At 38.4% G+C, this 21,738-nt stretch overlaps 2 protein-coding genes and 1 pseudogene across 3 annotated transcripts; 1 reads left to right on the forward strand and 2 right to left on the reverse strand.

Annotated features, from left to right (window-relative positions):
• Positions 1-7,709: 7,709 nt before the first annotated feature.
• On the reverse strand, positions 7,710-8,708 carry taar1b (trace amine associated receptor 1b; the record flags this gene model as incomplete). Its single annotated transcript, XM_079375042.1, has 1 exon — positions 7,710-8,708. The coding sequence occupies one exon, from the start codon at positions 8,706-8,708 to the stop codon at positions 7,710-7,712; it is 999 nt and encodes a 332-aa protein (XP_079231168.1).
• Positions 8,709-10,636: 1,928 nt separating this feature from the next.
• Positions 10,637-11,621, forward strand: LOC306843520 (trace amine-associated receptor 4-like; annotated as a pseudogene). Its single transcript has one exon. The product of its transcript is annotated as a trace amine-associated receptor 4-like (transcript).
• A 5,508-nt stretch (positions 11,622-17,129) lies between these two features.
• taar10b (trace amine-associated receptor 10b) lies at positions 17,130-18,140 on the reverse strand (the record flags this gene model as incomplete). The annotated part of the gene is made up of 1 exon (XM_079375263.1): positions 17,130-18,140. One exon carries the CDS (start codon positions 18,138-18,140, stop codon positions 17,130-17,132), a length of 1,011 nt encoding a protein of 336 aa, XP_079231389.1.
• Between the last annotated feature and the right edge of the window lie 3,598 nt (positions 18,141-21,738).

Genomic DNA, 21,738 nt, shown 5'->3' on the forward strand with positions numbered 1-21,738 from the left:
TGAACATCAATGGATGGGTTGGAGACATCATTAAACCATTAGTGAGGGTGCTCTAGCCTTAATGTACAACTATTTTTGAATTTATTTTTGTTCTGTCCATTGGTATAACTATCACTATGTGTTACAAATATAACAAATACATTCAATTATAAATTAAAATGCCCCATCGGGACAAGACCACGGGAATCAGATAAGCCCTTTACACAATCTGACATGGCTGGGGTTGGAATTGAATTGCAGGTTTCGCCAGAGGAGAACTCGCCCCCCAACTGAGCCTGGTTTCTCCCAAGGTTTTTTTTTCTCCATTCTGTCACAGAGGGAGTTTTGGTTCCTTGCTGCTGTCGCCTCTGGCTTGCTCAGTTAGGGACACTTAATTTCTAGCGATTATCGTATTGCACAGATACTATTTAAACTAAACTAGACAATAACATCTCTGAATTCAATAATGAAATGCCTTTAACTGAAAATTGAGTGTTGAATCGTGGTGTACATTACTGACACTCTATCCTCCAATTTGATACTGTTAAGTGCTTTGACACAATCTGTATTGTTAAAAGCGCTGTATAAGTAAAGGTGACTTGACTTGACTATGTCATTCATTGCAATTTTGAGGGTAAATCCCACACTGACATGCAGACGTCATACCCAAAACTTTGCAGCATGTATGTGGCCGTTGGTCCACTTACCAGCGAAAAATGCAACTTTTATTCAAATACTGAATGGATGAATGTTGTCAAAAGAACCGACCGTGGTACCACCCTTATGAAAAAGATGTTTATTCAAGTGTGCTATTAGTATACTTCTTTTAAACTACTTTTTATGTACTTCTCAGAAATGGGCTTTATGTACTTCTCAGAAATATACTTAAAAATTACATTTAGGTATACTTGACATACATATTTGAGCTATACTTGTGCTCCTACAATCCGTGTTTTCATTGTTATACTGTAGGGGGGGGGCGCTAGTACACATCTTCTGTACAGAACTAAAAAAAAATAAAACACATATGTGAAGAAGAAACTGAAACAATAGATGCTTCCACATATAATCTAACAGGATCATCAGACATAAAACAGCATCAAAACTGTGTAACGTTGTGGAATAAAATGTCGACCAATGAAGAGGTAATAATGATCATTGTAGCCAATCACAGTCATATCTCTTGAGCACGTGAACACAGTGGCCAATCAGCGGTGTTTAAGAATCCGCTCAACAGCTCTCAAATGTTAGCAGGAAATGGATGTTTTTCAAATTTCAGTACCGACTGGTACCAGAGTGGGTACTTTTGAAAACACTAGATTATATGTAGCAAAGAAAGCAAAGAGTGCTTCCTTTATAATCACTAAAAAAACTGTAATTCTAAGGACATCAGAATCTCATGACATTGTTTTAATCAATTCAGCTCTCTAAACTGCACAATGATTGTGTTTACACTTTGTTATAATGAGAGAATTCACGAGTGTGCAGGACCCGTCAAAAACACCAGCATTTTGAGTGGTATCAAGTTGATTCTGATTAACTTAAACACTTCTGATTGGTCATTGTGTTGAAGAGATCAAAAGAGTGATTTGCTTCATTGCTCAACATTGCAAAAACACATAAATGGAAACCTTTGATGCAAACTGGTTTTGCCTATATGCTATTATTACAGCTTAAACTGGGGGGGCTCTTGCTTTTGTTTGAGGGTGCTTAGCTGAGAAATTGAGACTCATCAGACTATCACACCACATGGGACCCCAGTGCCTTTCAATGTATATAAAAAATTAAAAAAACAGAGACATTTCTCAAAAAATACTTTTGTGGTCTAAATATGAAAGTCATACAGGGTTTGGAATGACATGAGGAAGAATAAATAATGAAATAATTTTCATTTATGGGTGAAATATGACAAAGCATCATTAGCACTATGCTGGGAAAATAGGGTCGTTCACCCAAAAATGGAAATTCTGTCATCATTTACTCACCCTCACGTCATTCCAAACTTGTATGAGTTTATTTCTTCTGTCAAACACAAAAGAAGATATTTTGAAGAATGTGCATAACCAAACAGCTGACAGTAGCCACTGGCTTCCATACTATTATTTTAAATTATTTTTCATACAATGGAAGCAAATGGCTACTATGAACTGTTTAGTTAAGCATTTTTCAAAATATCTTCTTTTGTGGGAAGCACATACAATAAAATTCTGCCCGATACCAAATAAGAAAATAATTATTTATATATTACGGCCGAAAACCAATAAGTGCTCAGTATTATTAGATTGTTAATAATATCATTTTTGTCTATTTAAAAAAAAAAACTCTTTCTCTCTCTCTATATATGTATATATATATATATATGTTGTTTTCCATAATATACATTTTTATAAATAAAACCTGTTGTGTTCAATGCTGCGAGTGAATTTAGGTATCACAACATTATAACACACAGTAAAAAAAATAAGTGCATTCAATTTGAAAATTGTAAAGTTTCATTTAACTTTTTTTTATTATTCGTGTTTTTAGAGTTAGATAACAGAAAAAGTTATCTAAACGTAAAATATGGGAATGCACTTCACACACCCCTGTTGAAATATTCAATCTAGAAGACCAAGAACCTTCAAAACTTTCGATCTGTCTTTAAATTCCTCAATTCAAGCTATATATCTACAACTACAGTAAATACAAATTCTGCACTGACCTGAGCATTTCTTAACTTTTAGAAGAGGTTCTGTTTAATACTTATATGTTTAAAACCAGTTCCATATATTTTTGCACAGTAAATGTTTATCTGGGCCTCCACTGCAGGCTCTCAAATCCATAGCTGTCAGTCACACACACCTCATTAATGTCTTGGACCCATGAGGCTTGTTATCATACTCCATTTTTCCAGAGTGACTCTCAAAGGAGTCTGACCGATCAAAGGTGTTAATACCAGCGCTCACCTGCTTAGCGGCGTGCATGAAGCTTATTAGCTGTATCCTAGCCATTATTATTATCACAACCAACCTGTTTACCCATAATGCCCTACAGAGCTTAACTTTTATCATTAGGGAGACAGGCAGGACAAACAAACTTTAACTTCCTTGTGCTTCAGTCTAATCACAACAAGACAGCAATAATAGGGTTTTAAATACATCAATAAAGCTTAAAGGAAAACGCCACCGTTTTTCCATGTTCCAATATGTTCTTCCCTCAACTTTGACGAGTTGAAACGTACCTCTCCCGTCTCAGTGCGTGCACTCATTTGCTCTAGCATGTGGCACCACTATGCAAGCGTTTAGCTTAGCACCAGTCATTCCTTAGGATCCAAACAGGAATGAGTTTAGAAGCCACCAAACACTTCCATGTTTTCCCTATTTAAAGACGGTTACAAAAGTAGTTACACGAGTAAGTATGCTGACACAAAATAAAACGTGGCCATTTTCTAAGTGGATAAAAATTATGACTAGAATGTATGGTGGAAGAGCACTTCACAGCACTTCGACCTCGGCGCAGTAATATCATCACTCCTGAGGTCGAAGGGAAAACATGGAAGCGTTTGGTGGCTTCTAAATTCATCCCTGTTTGGATCCTAAGGAATGAATGGTGCTAAGCTAAACGCTAGCATAGTGGCACCGCGCGCTAGAGTGATTGAGTGCACGCACTGAGACGGGAGAGGTACGTATCAACTCATCGAAGTTAAGGGAAGAACATATTGGAATATGGAAAAACGGTGGCGTTTTCCTTTAAGTAAAACAATAATGATAACTGAAAGAAAGATTTTTTATTGATTGTATGGCTTTAAATAATAAATGAACCAAAGAAAAACTGATATAAGAAAAATGTGCAGTAGAAAGAATTTGTATTATTAGTTTTTTAAATAGCTAAAATGATAAACATTTGTAGCCTATTTTGTGTGATTTGGTAGAAGCACAAATTTGTTAAAACATTACAATTTTTACTTCTAATTTTGCTACTAATACTTCCAAGACCATCACAAGTCATTTTCACAGAACCATTGACAGCACAAGGCCCAAAATATTCAGTTTATGTGCAGAATCGCACTGTACACGTAGACACACAATCTATACATGCACAATTTCATAATCATAACCTTGGGAACCAATAAAATAATATTTCATTTCACTTTGGCTTTTCAAAAGACCATAGAAGTGAAGATACAGTTTAAAATTAAATTTAAAATTATATGACAATTGAAATGCCTTTGCCTCATATTAATTTTTTTGTCCCATAGAAGCAAATGCATAAGGCCTAAAAAAGGCCGGATTCACACAAACACTCTTCTGTAGTGATGTAATGTTTTTCTGTTTTTCCCATGAGACTTGTTACAACCAATCCATTTTAATGACTCTCAAACGTGCCTCAAAATCCAAATGTGTGAAGTCCCATCATTAACACTGTCACTTTAGGATGAACACAACAACAGCCTCTTCAGCACTAATAACCCATCAGATGCGGTGTGACATCATCCTGTTTACCCATAAGCATCCACTGATCTGTATCCCAGACGTTAGCCTATATGAAATGCCAGATATGAGATGAACAGCACACATCAGTGCTTTAATCCAAACTTTTGAGTCCAACAGCCCATTGAATAAGCAGAATGAAAGAATTCAGGAATTAACAGACAAAAAAAAATAATAATTATCAGATGCACATCAGATGGTACACAGCTATGATGCAGTTTTATCACATGAACTGTTCACAAACAAGCAATAAAGGACTGTGATGCCTCAGTCATTACTCTTTTGAGCACTTAATCTGTATTGGACAATGACAGCTCATCTGAGGTGTGTTGCTAGAAATACACTGAAGCAGAGGAACATGTCCTGACTCATATATATCCACTTTACACCATGAAAGCACTGTAAAAAAAAAAAAATTTAAACATACATATTATATAATCTTCTAAAGCAACACATTACAACATCAGCGAGCTGAAGAATATTTTCAATTAAAGATAACTGAAAATTCAGTCTGATTTTATAAAATGGAATGTAGTTCACAAGCTATGTTTATTACTTTTTTAAACATTTTAAACGTGGTACTCTCATGAATGTATCGTGTCGACTGACATGGAAGAGAAGAAATTGTTGAATAAAATTGTTATTTTTGTTTTCTTTGTGCACAAAAAGTATTCTCGTAGCTTCATAATATTGCAGTTGAACCACTAATGTCACATGGACTATTTTAACATTGTCCTAATTAACTTTCTGGGCCCTGAACGTGGTAGTTGTGTTGCTGTCTATGCAGGGTCAGAAAGCTCTCTGATTTCATCTGAAATAACTTAATTTGTGTTCTGAAGATTAACGAAGGTCTTGCACGTTTGGACCGACATGGGGGTGAGTAATTAATGACAGAATTTTAATTTTAGTGTAAACTATCGCTTTAATGTCTTTCCTACTTCGAAACATAATGGTTCCTTTTCTGAAATGAGACAGTTTTATAATGTACACATTTTGATTACAATCTCAACAACAAGCTCACAGATTAATATACCCTTGTGAAAAAGAAGTGTGCTTAATTGCAGTAGAAGTGTATTTTTTTGTGTACTTCAATTATTAAAAGTATACTTTTTAAAAAGTGCACTTGCAGATAATATAATATAATCTAAATTAAAGGCCACTTAAGTGTACTTAAAGAGAGTACACTTTAATGACAATAGGTCTTAACATACTTAAGTGCACTTTTTAAAAATGCACTTTAAAATAATGTCTAATGAAGTATGACTTAAACATGCATTTTACATAATTATGATTTTATTGCGTTTTAAATAAGCACACTCATTTTGATATGTTTATCAATATACTAAAGCACATGTAAAATAATTGTATGTATTTTTTTTTAAATGTATTTAGTCTATGTGCATTAATGCACTTGAAATGTATTTTCTTCTAAACTTAAATACACATTCTTATACAGTATACTCCAATAAAACTTATTGTTGAAATTTTCATCACCAGCTCTTGCACTATGAACTCTATGAAGTTTAATTTTCGACATAATATTTGACAAACAGTGTCATTTATGAGAGTACTGTATTTGTATGTAATAGTATTGTACTTTACATCTGTGTACAGAATACTTTCAATATCATTATGTTGTTCTCACTTAAACATGTTTAATTGCATAAATTGCAAGTAAAATTTTAACAGATCTAAACAAAATTAATTTGCATTCAAATACATTTGATTTTAATTAGACTAGGCTACACTGCACTGTAAAAAATGACTGACTTTTAGTTAGGAGAATGAGTCATGAATGAGTCTAAGCATAGTCTTTGGTCTATCTACACAATGAATAGGACAACTTGACTCGTCGAGGGCAGGCAGCTCCTCTAGTCATGGCCAAGGAGGCCATTCCCAGCCGCGTGCCCCTCCTGTCGTTGAAGTGGAAGCAGTTGCTGCGGGACCCTGAGGACCCCTGATTCCTTGTCATGCCCAGAAGAAGCCTCAGCTTCCAAGAACAGCCCAGGAGGGCTTCCTGTTCCTGTGGATTGTCTTGTTCCTGTGTGAACTGTCCTGTCATGTCATGTCCTGTCCTGTATGTCTAGCCCTGGAGGGCTCCTGATACCCCCGAGCTGCCCCATGGAAATTTTGGGGGGGGGGGGGGGGGGGGGGGGTAGAAGGGTTCCGGCTGGAGTGACCACCTGCCATGGCCTCCTCAGCTCCCTGTTCCACTCTGGAGGAAGACTGTTATTTTGAGTTTATCCTCGTCTCCGTGTTCCTCGTTCCTCCCTGCTGTGTGCACTGTGACAGGTATTTTTGTATGTAATTGATTTTGCATTGTTCTCTAGACTCTTTCTAGTAAGTGAGTTAAAGTGTTGCAGCTGTGTATAGTGTTGGAAAAAAAGCATTTTGTCTATTTGTTTTAGAGATTTTTGTCAGTAAATGTAGTGGGTTTTCATTTTGTGTTTGTGTTGATTGTAACTAGGTAATTAAGAGATTTTTTTTTTTAATAATATTTTAAATAGCCTATACTAAACTTCAACTTCATTGCCAGAGATACAGGACATTTAAGTATATTTTAGTTCACATTAATTGCTTATTGAGAAGTACATATTTACCATATTTCAAAGTACATATAAAATATACTAATGTAATTTTAAACTAATATATTTGCAAATCAATTACAAATAACATGCATTTAGGTGGTCGAAAATATTACATTTAATTCATGCTTAAGTGTATTTTTAATTGACATTAAAGAGTATTTTAGTTAACATTAATTGCTTGTCAGTACATTAGTAGTACACTTTAACCATATTTTAAAGACACTAGAAACAATTATGACAGTACATATAAAGATGTGCTAAAAAGTACCACTTAAGTTGTTTAAAAAAATTACTTGAAAGTTCAACTTATTGCATTTAATATCACTTTAAAATGTGATACATTTGAAGTTAATTACAAATACAATGTAGTTTAGCATCAAAAATAACATTTAATTTGCACTTATGTGTGTTCTTTTAAAGTGTATATTATTTCTGCAATAAGTACACTTTATAAAAGTATACTTAAGTGCACTTCTTTTTCACAAGGGTAAGAACACATACAAGCACTTCATATTTAATGCAACTTTGAGCTGAGTTTTGGGTTGCATTTGAATAATTTTTTTTGGTTGCATTTGCACAGCTTTGACCAGCAGCTTAATTGTTTTGCAAAGCAATTGGTCTAACTAATTCAGAGTAAGGGTGGTATGCTATGTTTTTCCGAATTAGGCCTTGGTTACAAGTCTAACCGTTTTCTTCTGCTATTATTTTGAAATATTTCCCCAGTTACTATAACCCTCATAGCCTTTCTGAACCAAGAATGCATGAACGCATAAATGAAAGGATTTAAGGTGGAATTGACATAGCCAAACCAAACAAGTACATCGATCAGCATTGGGGGTGTTTTGTAGCCAATAAAAGGATTCATTATGTTATAGAGGAAAAAAGGAGTCCAGCAAACCATGAAAACTCCAACCACGATAGCAATCGTTATCGTAGCTTTCTGTGCCCGATGTTGCGCGCCTCCTGATGGATAAACTCTTCTCAGCTGGCTCAGCTGAAGACTTATAGACCTCGCTTGGTTTCGGGCGACCATGTAGATTCTAGAATAGATGCCAATAATGATGAGGCCAGGAATGTAGAAGGAAACAAGTGAAGAGATCACTGCCGGGCCGTGAGTAAAGAAGACATGGCACCCTCCCACACAACGTACATGTGTTTCGTAAAAGTCCTTGTCACCATGAAGGTTAAGTTCGAAGTAGGTACTCATGCAAGCGAATAGAACAGGGATCAACCAGCTGATAGAGATCATTAACAGCACCATTAGAAAACCGAAGCGATAATGATATGTTAATGGACTGCACACGGCACAAAAGCGCTCGGCAGACACACTCACAAGGTGGAAAATCGAAGAGGTGCTGAGACTCATGTCAATGCATGTGTGTAACTTACATAAGAAATCCCCAAAGTACCAACAGCCCTGCATGGAACGAACGGCGCTCAACGGCATGACAAACAGCCCGAGGAGAAAGTCACACAGGGCGAGAGACAAAATCAGCTGGTTTGTTGGTGTGTGGAGTTGCTTGAAATGTCCAATGGAGATGATGACCAGTAGATTCCCAATGATGGTCACAATGGTGGTCAAAATCATGGTGATAAGCATAGGAACGTGGACACCATACGGTCGTACATACTTCCCACATGATCCATTCAAAGCCTCGTAACAGAGATCCATTTTAGTGTTTGAAAGTCCATTCACCTCGATCCGATGATGAAGCTGAAGCAGAAACGCATGAAAACAAATAGCCTCGTGGAAAATGAGGCTGGTTTTAAGACTGCAGTCTTTTGTATCATCTAATCGTAAAACAGCTATAAATAAAGTTATAGTTTAAATTAAGCAGCATTCCATAAAAGAAGACTTCCTCCCAAGGGAGAAATACATTTTACTAAATTTTCCATTTAAGGAATTCCAATGGAGGGAGCCACAATAAATATTAGTCTCTCAAAGCAACAACTCTTCTCATCATGGAAATACTCCGTTACTGTCCCTGTTCTGTCAGAAAATAAAACCACAATTAATTTATTCCACCAGCTTTGAATACAGCTAAAGGTACAAAGTCTAATCAATCTGTCTATATATGTATCCATGAGTCATTAAGAACAGCACCTGCTACTTTGTTTGCACACATAGACTACAAGAGCAAATAGTTGTGTGTTAAGAAATCAATACAGAAGCTCCATTCCTGTCTCAACATGAGAACACATAATTTACATACACAATTCTGACATGGGAATAAAATAAGTAACTCAGAAACATGGCCATAATAGACTAGAATCTATGGTTGACTTTTGCCTTAGAGAACATACAGGTTACAGTCTATAAAACTAAATACAGAATATATATCAAATGTTTGCATATATATTTTTAATTAGGCAAAATTCTGATGAAAAAACGATTATACTGCTATCCAACTAAATTCTAAAAAAATTAGCAACCTTTTACTTGAAAAAGTGTAGCAGAATGTCATGCTGCCACATAGAATTATGGGAAATGCAGTACAAATGTCACCTCATGCCAGCAAAATGAGTTCTGTTTTTTCAGCAAACTGTTTTTCTGCCATGCTTTATGGCTATTCTTCAACAATACACAAAATGCGTAAGTGCTAAATTGTACAACCAACATGCACAATAAGAACCTAATTGTGAAAAATAACAATTAGCCTAATGATACTCTCTGACATGCCCCCAAATCAAGGCATGAAGACAAAATCTAAGTCTGTGAATCTTCTTTACATTATGGCTAGATACTTCACCAGTGGACAGTTTGCTCTGAAACACATCAAATGTGTTTTTCAATGGGTTCAACAATTATTCACAGGACATTAACAACTCAAAACAAAAAAATATATATTTCAATCTGCAAGAAAGTCATGACAATGTTGATTGGATTAAGAGACCACAAGAAGACTAAAGTATCAAAATGTTTTTTGCTTTGTGAAAAGGCTCTTAAAAACATAAAATGAATATGAAACATAAAATAAAATATTTAAAATAAATTTCTATTTTGTGCTTTTAAGGGCCTTTCCACAATGCAAAAAAACATTGGCAAAACATTTACTTTAATATGAATATGTTGCTTGAAACAAAAACTTGTCAATGTCCAAAAATGTGCTCTCTTTTTTTCTTTCAGACTTACATTATCTACCAGCAGGGACTAACTGGACAACCAGACAAAACTGAACACTAGTAAATACACATACAGTTTACTCTTAAACATCTTGAGACAATCAAGATTTCCTTGTAATCACATGAGAACAAGAGGCCCTTTTTTATTGACTCAGAAAAATGTACTCTCTGTGTGAAAGTATTCAAAAGGCTACAAAATACAGATGGGAAGACGTGGGAAGACTTTCTGCGGTAAGATTACAAAATCAAACCAAATACAACACTCACTTTTCAAATACTAAACTCATGTAAACGTAAATGTTGTAGATATGTGATATGTACTGTAAATATGTAAATATTTGTTAAAGGTATTTTTTTTTAATTGTCTCAGTGGGTCTTCGGTATTTTCTTTATAATATTTAGATTTTCCAACTAAAATATAAGAAAAAAGGACTAATCAAGCCATTTTCTCATTCTAGGTTTTAAAGTGCCTGTACGATGAATCCGAGTCAACCGTGGACAGCAGAGTCTTTCGGCCTCTGTTTCGCATCCCTGAACGACTCCTGCATAAAGACAGTCTATTCTCCTGTCATACGTGCTCCTCTCTACCTGCTCTTTACTATAACCATCATACTGACAACACTTTGGCAACTTGTGGGTTATCTGCACCATCTCCTCTTTCCAGCAGCTCCACACACCCACCAACTACCTGATTGTCTCAATGGCCGTATCCGACCTGCTCCTGGGCAGTTTTGTCATGCCTCCGAGCATGATACGCTCTTTGGAGACATGCTGGTACTTTGGAGACTTTTTCTGCAAGTTTCATTCTGGCACTGATTTTACACTGTGTAACGCATCTGTTTTGCACCTCACGTTCATCTCAATTGACCGTTATTATGCAGTTTGTCAACCACTCCAATATCACAGCAGAATGACCACACGTGTGAGTATATTCATGATCCTGGTCAGCTGGGGCTTCTCTGCCTTTTTCGGCTTTGGCATCATATTCTCAGAGCTGAAAATTGAAAGCAAAACAACCGAGGAGCTGCATGTTGCTTGCAAGGGAGGGTGTTTAGCATTGCATGGAAGAGAAATCGGAGTGACCTATTCAGTTGTGTTTTACTTCCTCCCTATGTTTATAATTGTGAGCATTTACAGCAGGATTTTTGTTATAGCTCTGAGACATGTTCATGTTATTAATAACTACCCCACAAGCTCATCATCAGTTAGTAAAAAGGATCTAAAAGCCACTAAGACCCTTGCTGTTGTCATTGGAGTGTTTATGTCTTGCTGGACGCCTTACTTCATGTGTAACATCATAGATCCTATTGTTAACCATACAATACCAGCACTATTATATGAGGTGCTAATGTGGGTGGCTTATTTAAACGCAGTATTTAACCCCTTGATTTATGCTTTCTTTTACAGCTGGTTCAGAGAAAAATCCAAAATTTTATATGAAAAACTATATAAATTGTGCTAGAGGCCTATTATAAAATCATTTGTGTCATTTAGTTTTTTTTTTCATTCTAAATGTCCTTATATTTCACTAACATGTTATCTTCCATTAAAATGCCACATTTAATGTTTCAGTAGGTACTGTTAGGAAAAACCATGTCATATTCATTGCATGTCAAGCTTTTGTTTATAAAGTTTTGAACCACATTATAATCATAATAATATGAATTATAACAAACTATAATACGTTTATATAATATTTAGAACATTTATGCGCTTTTTCACTGTTGTAAAATGTTTATGTTTCTGTAATGTTTTGATAATTGTGTGCTTTAATTATATAAATTTCCCACTGCCTTTCTTTATGCACATTTTTTTTTCTTAAAGAATCTAAGGAATTTAATACTTCTTGAGCATCAAACCTCTGTCATTAATGATGTGTGACAAGCAAATCAGACATGCAATACATAAAATAAAACATTCTGTGTTTTCATTCCTTGAAGATCAACAGAGGCCTTTTGATTCATATACCCTCCCACTCCTATCCTATCATTCAATCTCATATGTTGGCTATAACCCGTTTGTGGTATATATGTGGCACTTTCCCCACATTTTCTTTGATAGCAGAGAAATAATACTGTATTACTATCATGAATAATATTGGTAGTGCAAAAATCACAATATTACTATAAAGTTTAAGTATAATCTAATAAATCAACTTAATGTTGCTGACAAGTCTGATATGGCGTTACATATATGCTGAGGAAGATTTAATGCTGTTCTTTTTTGATGTATTAAAAACGTCTCGGGTTACTCGCGCAACCCTTGTTCTCTGAATAGGGAACGAGACGCTGTGTAAGCTAAGACTCTTTGGGAACGCCCTCTGGGTGTGCCGATTGTCTGAAACCTTTATAGAATCACACCAATTTATTGGCTGATGGCGCGGATGCCGTCTTCAACGTTCTTACGTCGCCTCCTTATACTGGCAAGCGTGCCATCTGCTCCTCAGATTTCACTACCGAAAAGGCCCCTGTCGGCAGCGTGAGGAGCTTGGCAGCAAACACATCATCTCGTTCCCAATCCAGAGAATCCCTATTATTTGTGAGTAACCCCGAGACGTTCTCTTTCATAGGTTCACTCAACGCTGCGTAAGCTAAGAAGCTTTGGGAACGATATACCAAACACGCCAAGTTAAAAACGCTGACCTATCTGGCCTGTTTACGAACCAGACAGCGTACTGGTTCAAGCAGATAAAACGTGGGAACCCGGAGCCGTGTCAAGATCTATGTTATAGAACCTGATAAAAGTGTGCAGAGAGGACCATCCTGCCACTACACAAATATCCTCTAGGGGGACCCCATTAAAAAAGCTTGAGAGGAAGCTGCACTCCTAGTAGAATGTGCCCGAACACTGAGAGGAGAAGAAAGACCACGCACCTCATAAGCCAGCGAAATAGCGTCCCTCACCCAGTAAGAAATTCTGTGCTTCGATGTGGGAAGCCCACGGTGGCCAGCACCAAAACATACCAGCAAAGGGTGGAGGATGAAAAGAGTGAAGTGTTACAACCTGAGAGCGAAACGATGCGGATAAAACCTTGGGAACATAGCCAGGCCTAGGCCGCAAGGTCACCTTGACCAGACCCCGAGTGAAGTCCATACACATCTCGCTGACATAGAGAGCTTGCAAGTCCCCAACTCTTTTCAAAGATGTTAGCGGCAACAAAAGAGTAACCTTGAGAGTCAGAATCCGTTCTGGAGCTGACTCTAAGGGCTCAAATGGGGCTACCATTAGACCCTCAAGGATGATAAGTCCCAAGAAGGAACTCCAATGGGGCTTACTGGTCTCAGACGCCAGACACCATGCATAAACGCAGAGACCATCTGAAGTCTCCCGAGGGGAATCTCATCCAGCTCTCTCCGAGCGGCGTTGGCCGCAACATAAACCCTTAAGGTGGTAGCAACTGCCCCTGCTGCAATTTTCTCTTACAGGAACTCCAGCACTGGACCAACAGGGTAGCTGACTGGGTCCACTGTGTGGGCTAAATACCAAGACTCAAAGACCTTCCATTTGGAAGAGTACAGCTTCCTAGAGGAGGGGGCTCTGGCACTAGCGATAGTCTCCTGAACCTCAGCAGGAAGACCAGAAGTCAAAACCTGTGGCCCTGGATGGGCCATACCCACAGCTTCCAGATCTCGGTTTGAGGGTGCCAGATCTTGCCCTGAAGCTGAGAGAGCAGGTCCTGCCTGATCGGAATCTCCCAAGGGGGCCAATACAGAAGAGGAATCAGCTCCGAGAACCACATCTGGGATGGCTAGAACGGGGCTACGAGTAGGAGACGGACATCACTCTCCTTCACCCTGCACAGAACTGCCGGAATCAGCTTGATGGGCTGAAATGCATACAGCCTCATGTCCGGCCAAGGGTGAGCGAACGCATCTAGTCCCAGAGGTGCCGGGGAACTCAGGGAGAACCAAAGTGGGCATTGGGACGACTCCTGCGATGCAAAGAGGTCCACTTCCGCTTTGCCGAACAAATCCCAAATCTGGGCTACCGTTTGATGGTTCAACATCCACTCCCCCGACCTTCTGTCTCGACAGAAAGTCGGCTGCGAGGTTCAAGACTCCCGAGACGTGAACCGCTCTCAAGGGGAGGAACTTGTCCTGAGCCCGAAGGAGGAGACGGCGTGCATGTCTGTTTAGGGTGCGTGACCGTGAACCCCCTTGGAGATTTATATGAGATACTACCTCCATGTTGTCCGTCCTGACAATCACATGACACCCCCTGAGTGAGGGGAGAAAGTGATTCAGTGCCAGGAAGACGGATCTCAGCTCCAGGTAGTTTATGTGCCAGGAGAGGAACTCTCCTGTCCAAAATCCACAGACTGGTCTGCCCTCGAAGACCGCGCCCCAGCCTGTAAGGGATGCATCCGTCACGACCATTTGGCGATAGTGAATCGCGCCCAATTGGACTCCACTCGGGAGAAAAAGGGGGTCCAGCCATATTAAAAGGGTGCGAAAGCAAATGCACAACACCCTTACTAGGCGAGTGGCAGGTCCTGTGGAGCGGACCCCTGAAAGTTTCATCCACCTAAGGAACAGCCTCATGTGGAGCAACCCCAGGGGCAGCACAGGGGAGGCTGTGGCCATGAGGCCTAAGGGCCTGTGCTCACGGAGACATGATGGTATAGCTTGAAGTGGGCCAAACATGTATTGAGGCTGGAAATCCGGGCAGTGGGCCAGAATGAGCCAATCGTCCAGGTAGTTGAGTACACGAATGCCCTGGAGCCTCAAAGGGGCCAGAGCAGCATCCATGCACTTCGTGAATGTCCTAGGAGCCAAAGCCAGGCCAAAGGGAAGAACCTTATATTGGTAAGCCTTCCCTCCAAAAGCGAACTGAAGGAACTTCCTGTGCCGCCGAATGACCTGAATATGAAAATAGGCATCTTTCAGGTCAACAGTGACAAACCAGTCTCCCACTCGAATGTGAGACATAATAGTCTTCAAAATCAACATCTTAAACTTTCCTTTGTAAAGGGAGAGTTTCAGACGACGCAGGTCTAGAATAGGTCGTAGACCGCCGTCCCTCTTAGGCACAAGAAAATAGCGACTGAAAAAGCCTCGTTCCAGGTCCGACTGAGGGACTTCTTCTATCTTCTAGGAGGAAGAACAGTTCCTGCTGTAGCACAGAAGCCTTTAAGGCGCTGCTTACTACTGGTCAGGTGAACCCCATCGAAGGGGGGATTGCGGCCAAACTGAAGTGTGTAGCCGAACCGAACTGTGCGGAGAACCCAAGGCGATACTCCTGGTAGACGCTCCCATTCGTGAAAGAAGTGCGATAGAGGAAGCAGAGTGTTGTAGTCTAGAATACATACCTGTGTTGGGGTGTTGAGAAGGTCTGGAGGAGGCGATGTCGTCCACCACGAAGGAAAGCCTTTGGCGTCCTTGTTCAGGATTAGGGAGTCCACGGGGACTGATGTACTGGTACCTCAGTGGCCTCCGCAGTATGATGGGGAAAAAACGGATGACTCCCTCTACAATTTGGCCATCTTAATTCTGAATCAAATCAACACCAAATAATTTCTGATATCAAATATAAGTACTGTTTATATACTAGAACAATTAAATTCAAATATTACATAAAATGTACATTTTAACAAAGTTACTGTAACTCTCACTATATTTAAAGTATAATGTTTGTCCTTATAAAACTGCAACTGGTGGTTTTAGTCTAGGACGTGCACAAGAGTGGTTTGTTGTCCTGCGTTGCCCCAAAAAAGAAATCAATAAATAAAAAATACTCATGTGCCTAATCATTATATGGACACAAGAACATCATGACAAAACTGATTAACTAAAATATCACGAAAGCTGTAGTCTATAATGAAATATCTTTGATTTAAAATTTCATGCTTTGAATAGGAGATAAAAGGAGGAAAATGCTTTTTGCTGCTAGATTGTGTAGTTACAACATCCACCAGCAGGGGTTAAAGGGTTCAGACACAAACAAACTTGCCCCCTTTGATCATGTTGTAAGTGTAACACACACTTTGAGTTTCCATGTTTTTTGGGGACATTGCATAATGATTTTATACAATATTTTCTATCCCCTTAACTTAAGCCTATACCCCTACTTACATTTCACTGCTGGTTATACTCTGTATAATTGTGTATGTGACGAATAAAAAATATTGAATCTAAACCTACCACTCACACAAAATTTTCAGCATTTTTAGATTTTCAAAAAACTGCTGTAAAAACATTCTGTACGATTTATAAGTTGTTTTCCTAAGTATTACAATCCTGGCAGAGACATTTGGTCCCTGTGATGTAGGGAATACCAGGTCCAAGTCCAAGTTCATTCACAATTGCAGTTCGAGTCCAAGTCCAAGTCCCGAACTTTGAGATCTAGCACTGATCTTGCTGCATTAGCATTTTTTCACTTCCATGTACAATAATGGCAACACTTCACATTAAGTTTTCATTTGTAAACATTAGTTAATATACTTTAACAAAGCTTAATAAATGCTGTAAATATAAAATATTTGTTCATGTTGGCTCACAGTGCATTAAGTAATGTTAACAGATTCAAGTTTTGACTTCAAAAATGTTTTAATAAATGTAGGCATTAACATTAGCTAAGATTAAGAAATGCTGCTTAAGTATTGTTTATTGTTAGTTCTTGTTAACAAAAATGAAACCCTATTGTAAAATAATAAACTTTTATTCAAGATACACTGTTTCAAGTAGAGATAATTTTACTGAAAAACAAGTCAATAAAGATGAATTAAAAACTTGCTATATCATTTTTGTGGTTTGGGTCAGCTCTAGATCGAGTGATGACCAGGAAACATGGCAAATGGAATTTATTTCTGTGTTGCTGAGGCAGAAATGGGCAAAAAGAAAAATACAATAAGAGCAGAATTCAGAGGCACATCAGATATCAAAATACAGTAATGTAACAGCCAGCACAGAACATGAACACATGGTGAATGTTTCAGCATTTCAATAAAGGTAGGATCACTTTGATTTCACATTTACAATAACATTGTTCTTGAAGAATTACTCTGAAATATTCTTCCAGACAGAATGACTCTGAATGCATGTCTGAACCAGCTGTAAAAGAAGGCGTACACTATGGGATTACAGGTGGAATTATAATATCCGACCCATAGGAACAAGTCAAACAGCAGCGGTGGTACAGAATAACCAATGAAGGGATCAATAAGATTGCAAATGAAAAAGGGTATCCAGAAGGTCAGAAAGACCCCCATGATAATGGCTAAAGTCTTAGTGGCTTTTCCTTCTTTCTTAAATTCAGAATTTACACTCTGGATGGCCTGAACCTGCCGCTGAGCTGTGTGTAAGATCTTAAGGTACACACAGAGCATGACAAAAGCAGGAATGTAAAAACAGGCCAATGACATTATTGTAGCTGCCTCTCTGCTCTGAAACACCAAGCATTTTCCATCACAGTCAACATTTTCATAATAAAAATCCTCAATGCCCAGAATATTAAGCTCCAAGAACATCATGCCAAACCCCAGAGCAGCTGAAACAGTCCAGCAGATAATAATCATAACTAGTGTGGCAAGTGATGTCATTTTACTGTGATATTGAAAGGGGTGACATATGGCATAATATCTCTCCAAAGAAATGATACAGAGGTTTAAAATTGATGCGCTGCACAATGTCACATCAAGACTGCTATGTATTTTACAGAACAAATCTCCCAGATACCAGCACGTCTCGATGGAGCGCAGCATGCTGGGAGGCATCACAACTCCTCCGACAAGCAGATCGGCCACGGCCAGAGACAGGATGAGGTAGTTAGTCGGTGTGTGAAGCTGCTTGAAATGAACGACCGTTATGATCACAAGCAGGTTTCCTATGATTGTGACAATTGAAGAGACGCTAAAAAGGATGTAGAGCAATATTCGGGTTTCCAACGGATAGATAAATCTCTGACAAGACCTGTTACTAAACTCATAACAAAGAAACGGCTTTTCCCAAATTCCATTTTGGCTGATGTTGATTTGGACATCCATTTAAACAATTCACTGGAGCTCCCCTGTCTGAAACAATGGAGTGAAGTCAATTTCAGCCTTTAAAAATTGTGCAGCTATGTTTATGCATCTCTGTGAATAAACTACATGTTAAAAAAAACACTAGATTTTCAATGAAATTCTTAAATCGACCAAACAGAAGAATAAATCGGCACTGAAATCTTATTTTGCATAATACTCCAGTCACTCTCACCCGTGTTCTTACCTTTCCTTCTACAATGAACCACCTCACGAAGTAGAGAGCACACATTTATAGCAGAAGAGTTTCATTACAACCTCCCTCCTGTTAAATCACACGTTTGCGTTTCCAAAGCAACCTAATCTTCCCAAATCTCTACATCATGTCAGCAGAAAATGCAACAAGGACATCAAAGCCATGAAGCTGCATCTCAATAAAATTATTCATTCTGAGAAAGACCAAGGGGGAATTCAATAAAAATGAATTGCACTTGCTGTTGTCGGTGAAATTTCATCAAACAAACAAGTGCTAGTTGCCATTTAGAAGTTTTACATAAAACGTACAAAAAATACATTTTACCTCATCACAAACAATAGATAAATGTGGATAAGTATATGACTCTTGGGGACAAATTTAATATAGTATGAGTATACATATAACTTATATATAAATGAGTATGAATATAACTTTCATAAGGTCAATAACCTTGACTTGTCTATAAATAAGACAAAACACTCAACACTTTCTTTTCTTCTTATCATTTTATGTGCTGGGGTGGGTTGTGCTTGACAAATGTTTTTCAACAAATCATTAATGTTAAATTACCTTTAAACATGATATTCTAAACTTAATCAAATTATTTACAGCAGTGCCGTAAACAGGGTTTTATACAGATGTCCAAAATTTGTTAAAAACTGCATGAGTTTTGAGAAAGAGCATTGCAATGGTCGTGCTTCAGTTTTGCGTGACTCTGTGAATGAATACGGTTTGTGGCATTTTGCTCTTCCAAAACACCAATGCCAGGGACTAAAACATCCTGCTGCATAATATAACATATGTGCAAAGATCAATGCCCAAATAAAAGTAGTATTGCTACAACACAAATAAACGGGCACTGTTGGCTAACGACAGTGCATAGGAAACAGTATTAACAGCTCCTCACTACTGCATGTTGAGTAACATTGTGTGTTTTGAAAACGCACACATCCAGTGTAGGTAAAACCGTTAAGTCTGACATCATATGTCACCACTTCCAGGTCCAAACGCTCTATCAGATGCCACAAGAAAACAACAAATGGTACTAATATTAGTGGTGTAATGATCTATCGATATGTATTGATACATCAATCAAATGTCTAATGTTACGATGTATCGATGCCATGTCGAAAATATGGATACCGTTGTATAAATAGACACTGTCCACATTTTCATGCAATGTCCATCTATGCACTGTCCTGAGATTTTATCCTACCCGTCAGATTGTCCTACCACACCTTGCACACATCAATATTACGTCATTTTCTCTCACGCTGAACAACAATAATTACAGCATTTCCATTACTGTAAGGGGTAGGTTTAGCAACGCTATCTCACGGCAATTCGTACATATTTTATGAGGTGGCTAATTCGTACGAATTCATACGACCTCACTTGTACGATTTAGTACGATTTGTCTAAACCACAGTGACGGGTAGGTTGAACAACACATAATAATTACAACCCTGAACAACACATAATAATTACTGTATTTACATTACTGTAAGGGTAGGGGTAGGTGTAGACGTGAATAAACCATAATTTGACAGGTAGCATTTTTCATTGTCGAATTGTACTACCTACTGTTTTAATAGGAGGTAGCAAAATTTGACAGGGTAGCACAAATCGACATAACACCGCCAAAGTATGCAGTCTTTGCATTCAAACTCAGAATATGACTGCCTGAAGAAGGCACAATGCCAGCATAAAAGCGCTGTGTGAGAAGTTCCCCATGCAGTGCTGCACACACAGACAGCGGGTGAATACTGAATTGACTTCTCTTTTCCCTCTTCTGTTTTTTTGTGCTTGGATGAACAAATACAGACAAAATTACATCAAAATGCGCATCTTGGCAAATATCCTAGTAAACACAGTCGGTTAGGCCTATGTCTTAAAGAGGTGGTTGATTGCGCGATTTCACTTTTTTAATGTCAGTTTGTGTGTAATGTTGCTGTTTGAGCATAATATCTGCAAAGTTACGAAGCTGAAAGTTCAAACGGAGATATGGTCTTTTAAAATTATGGCATTTTAATGCCTACAAAAACAGCTCATAGGGACTACAACACGTTACTTGGTTTGTGATGTAACGAACCCAGATAAACCCCACCACTGTGAACATGCAGCAAAGGGGGCGAGGCAAGAAGAGGAAGAGAAGAAAATCTATTCATATATGAATCGCGATTCTGTCTGCTAACGATTCTAATGGATTCACAAGTTTCAAAATCAATTCTAAAGTAGCGGTTCTTAATTATGTTCCTCGTGTCCCCCTACTCTACATATCTCTCTCTCTCTCTCTCTCTCTCTCTCTCATTCAGATCTTCAGCTAAGCTCCAACAATGAACTGTTCCCATTATTTTCACATAGCAATGAGAAGCGTTATACATGGCTTTAAAAGCATACAAGTTTTAATACAGCGTGCGGGTGCCGTGCTGTATTAAAGCTTTATTCAGGATAAAACGATATATTAAAAGCTAACAGAAGCCGTAGCAATTACAAATAACAGCGTATCTAAAAGTATGAGACAACAAACAAACATACCATTAAGAGCCGTGCTTGCACAGGTTCTGCGCGATCTTCTTCACTAATTTCCTCTGTCTCAATCAGGCTCAAATTAATAAGCAATATAGATGACGCCATTGTTTACAATACAACCAGAGCACATGCTGCTGAGGTGAGGGGTGTGACATTTAGACAAGCACTAGAGTTAGTTTAGCCAATCACAACACACTGGTCAAGCTAACCAATCTGAGCCCATCGTGTATTTCTGAGGGAGGGGCTTCATAAAACCAGGAAATCATTGGAGTGTTTATCAGAGAAGGGACAGAACAGTATAGAATTATATGAAAAATAATGTTTTTTAAAAAACAAAGTATGAACACATGTTAGACTGCACCCCATAAACACAATCAAGCCTAGAAAAAAAACAGTCAACCACCCCTTTAACGTAAACTGCTGAGAAAGAGAATGCATGTGTAACCGGTGTCATCTGCGTTGTTTTTTTCTCAGAGTAACCAGATGGACATCAGCTTACGGTTTGGCTCTTCTTTTACTGAATAAAACATAAAACATACTCGGTTACTATCGTAACCTCGGTTCCCTGAGATATGGGAACGAGTACTGCATCGTAAGACGCTTGTATGGGAAAAACTCCTTTTTTCCTCTTCAACTGAAGCCTTTTAAATCACACAGTGAAACTGCACATCCATTGGTTCGTGCAGTGCTATAAAATCGAACCAATGGCTTGGCGCCAGCGCTGAGCAAGCCTATGGCTACGCAGCCAGCCATAATCTCAGATTTCTTCGAATGAAGCGATTGAGGCGTGCAGCTCATAGCACGGCGAGGCAGTACTCATTCCCATATCTCATG

Source organism: Barbus barbus (genome assembly GCF_936440315.1).
Source record: "Barbus barbus genome assembly, chromosome: 24".
Classification (NCBI taxonomy): Eukaryota; Metazoa; Chordata; class Actinopteri; order Cypriniformes; family Cyprinidae; genus Barbus; species Barbus barbus.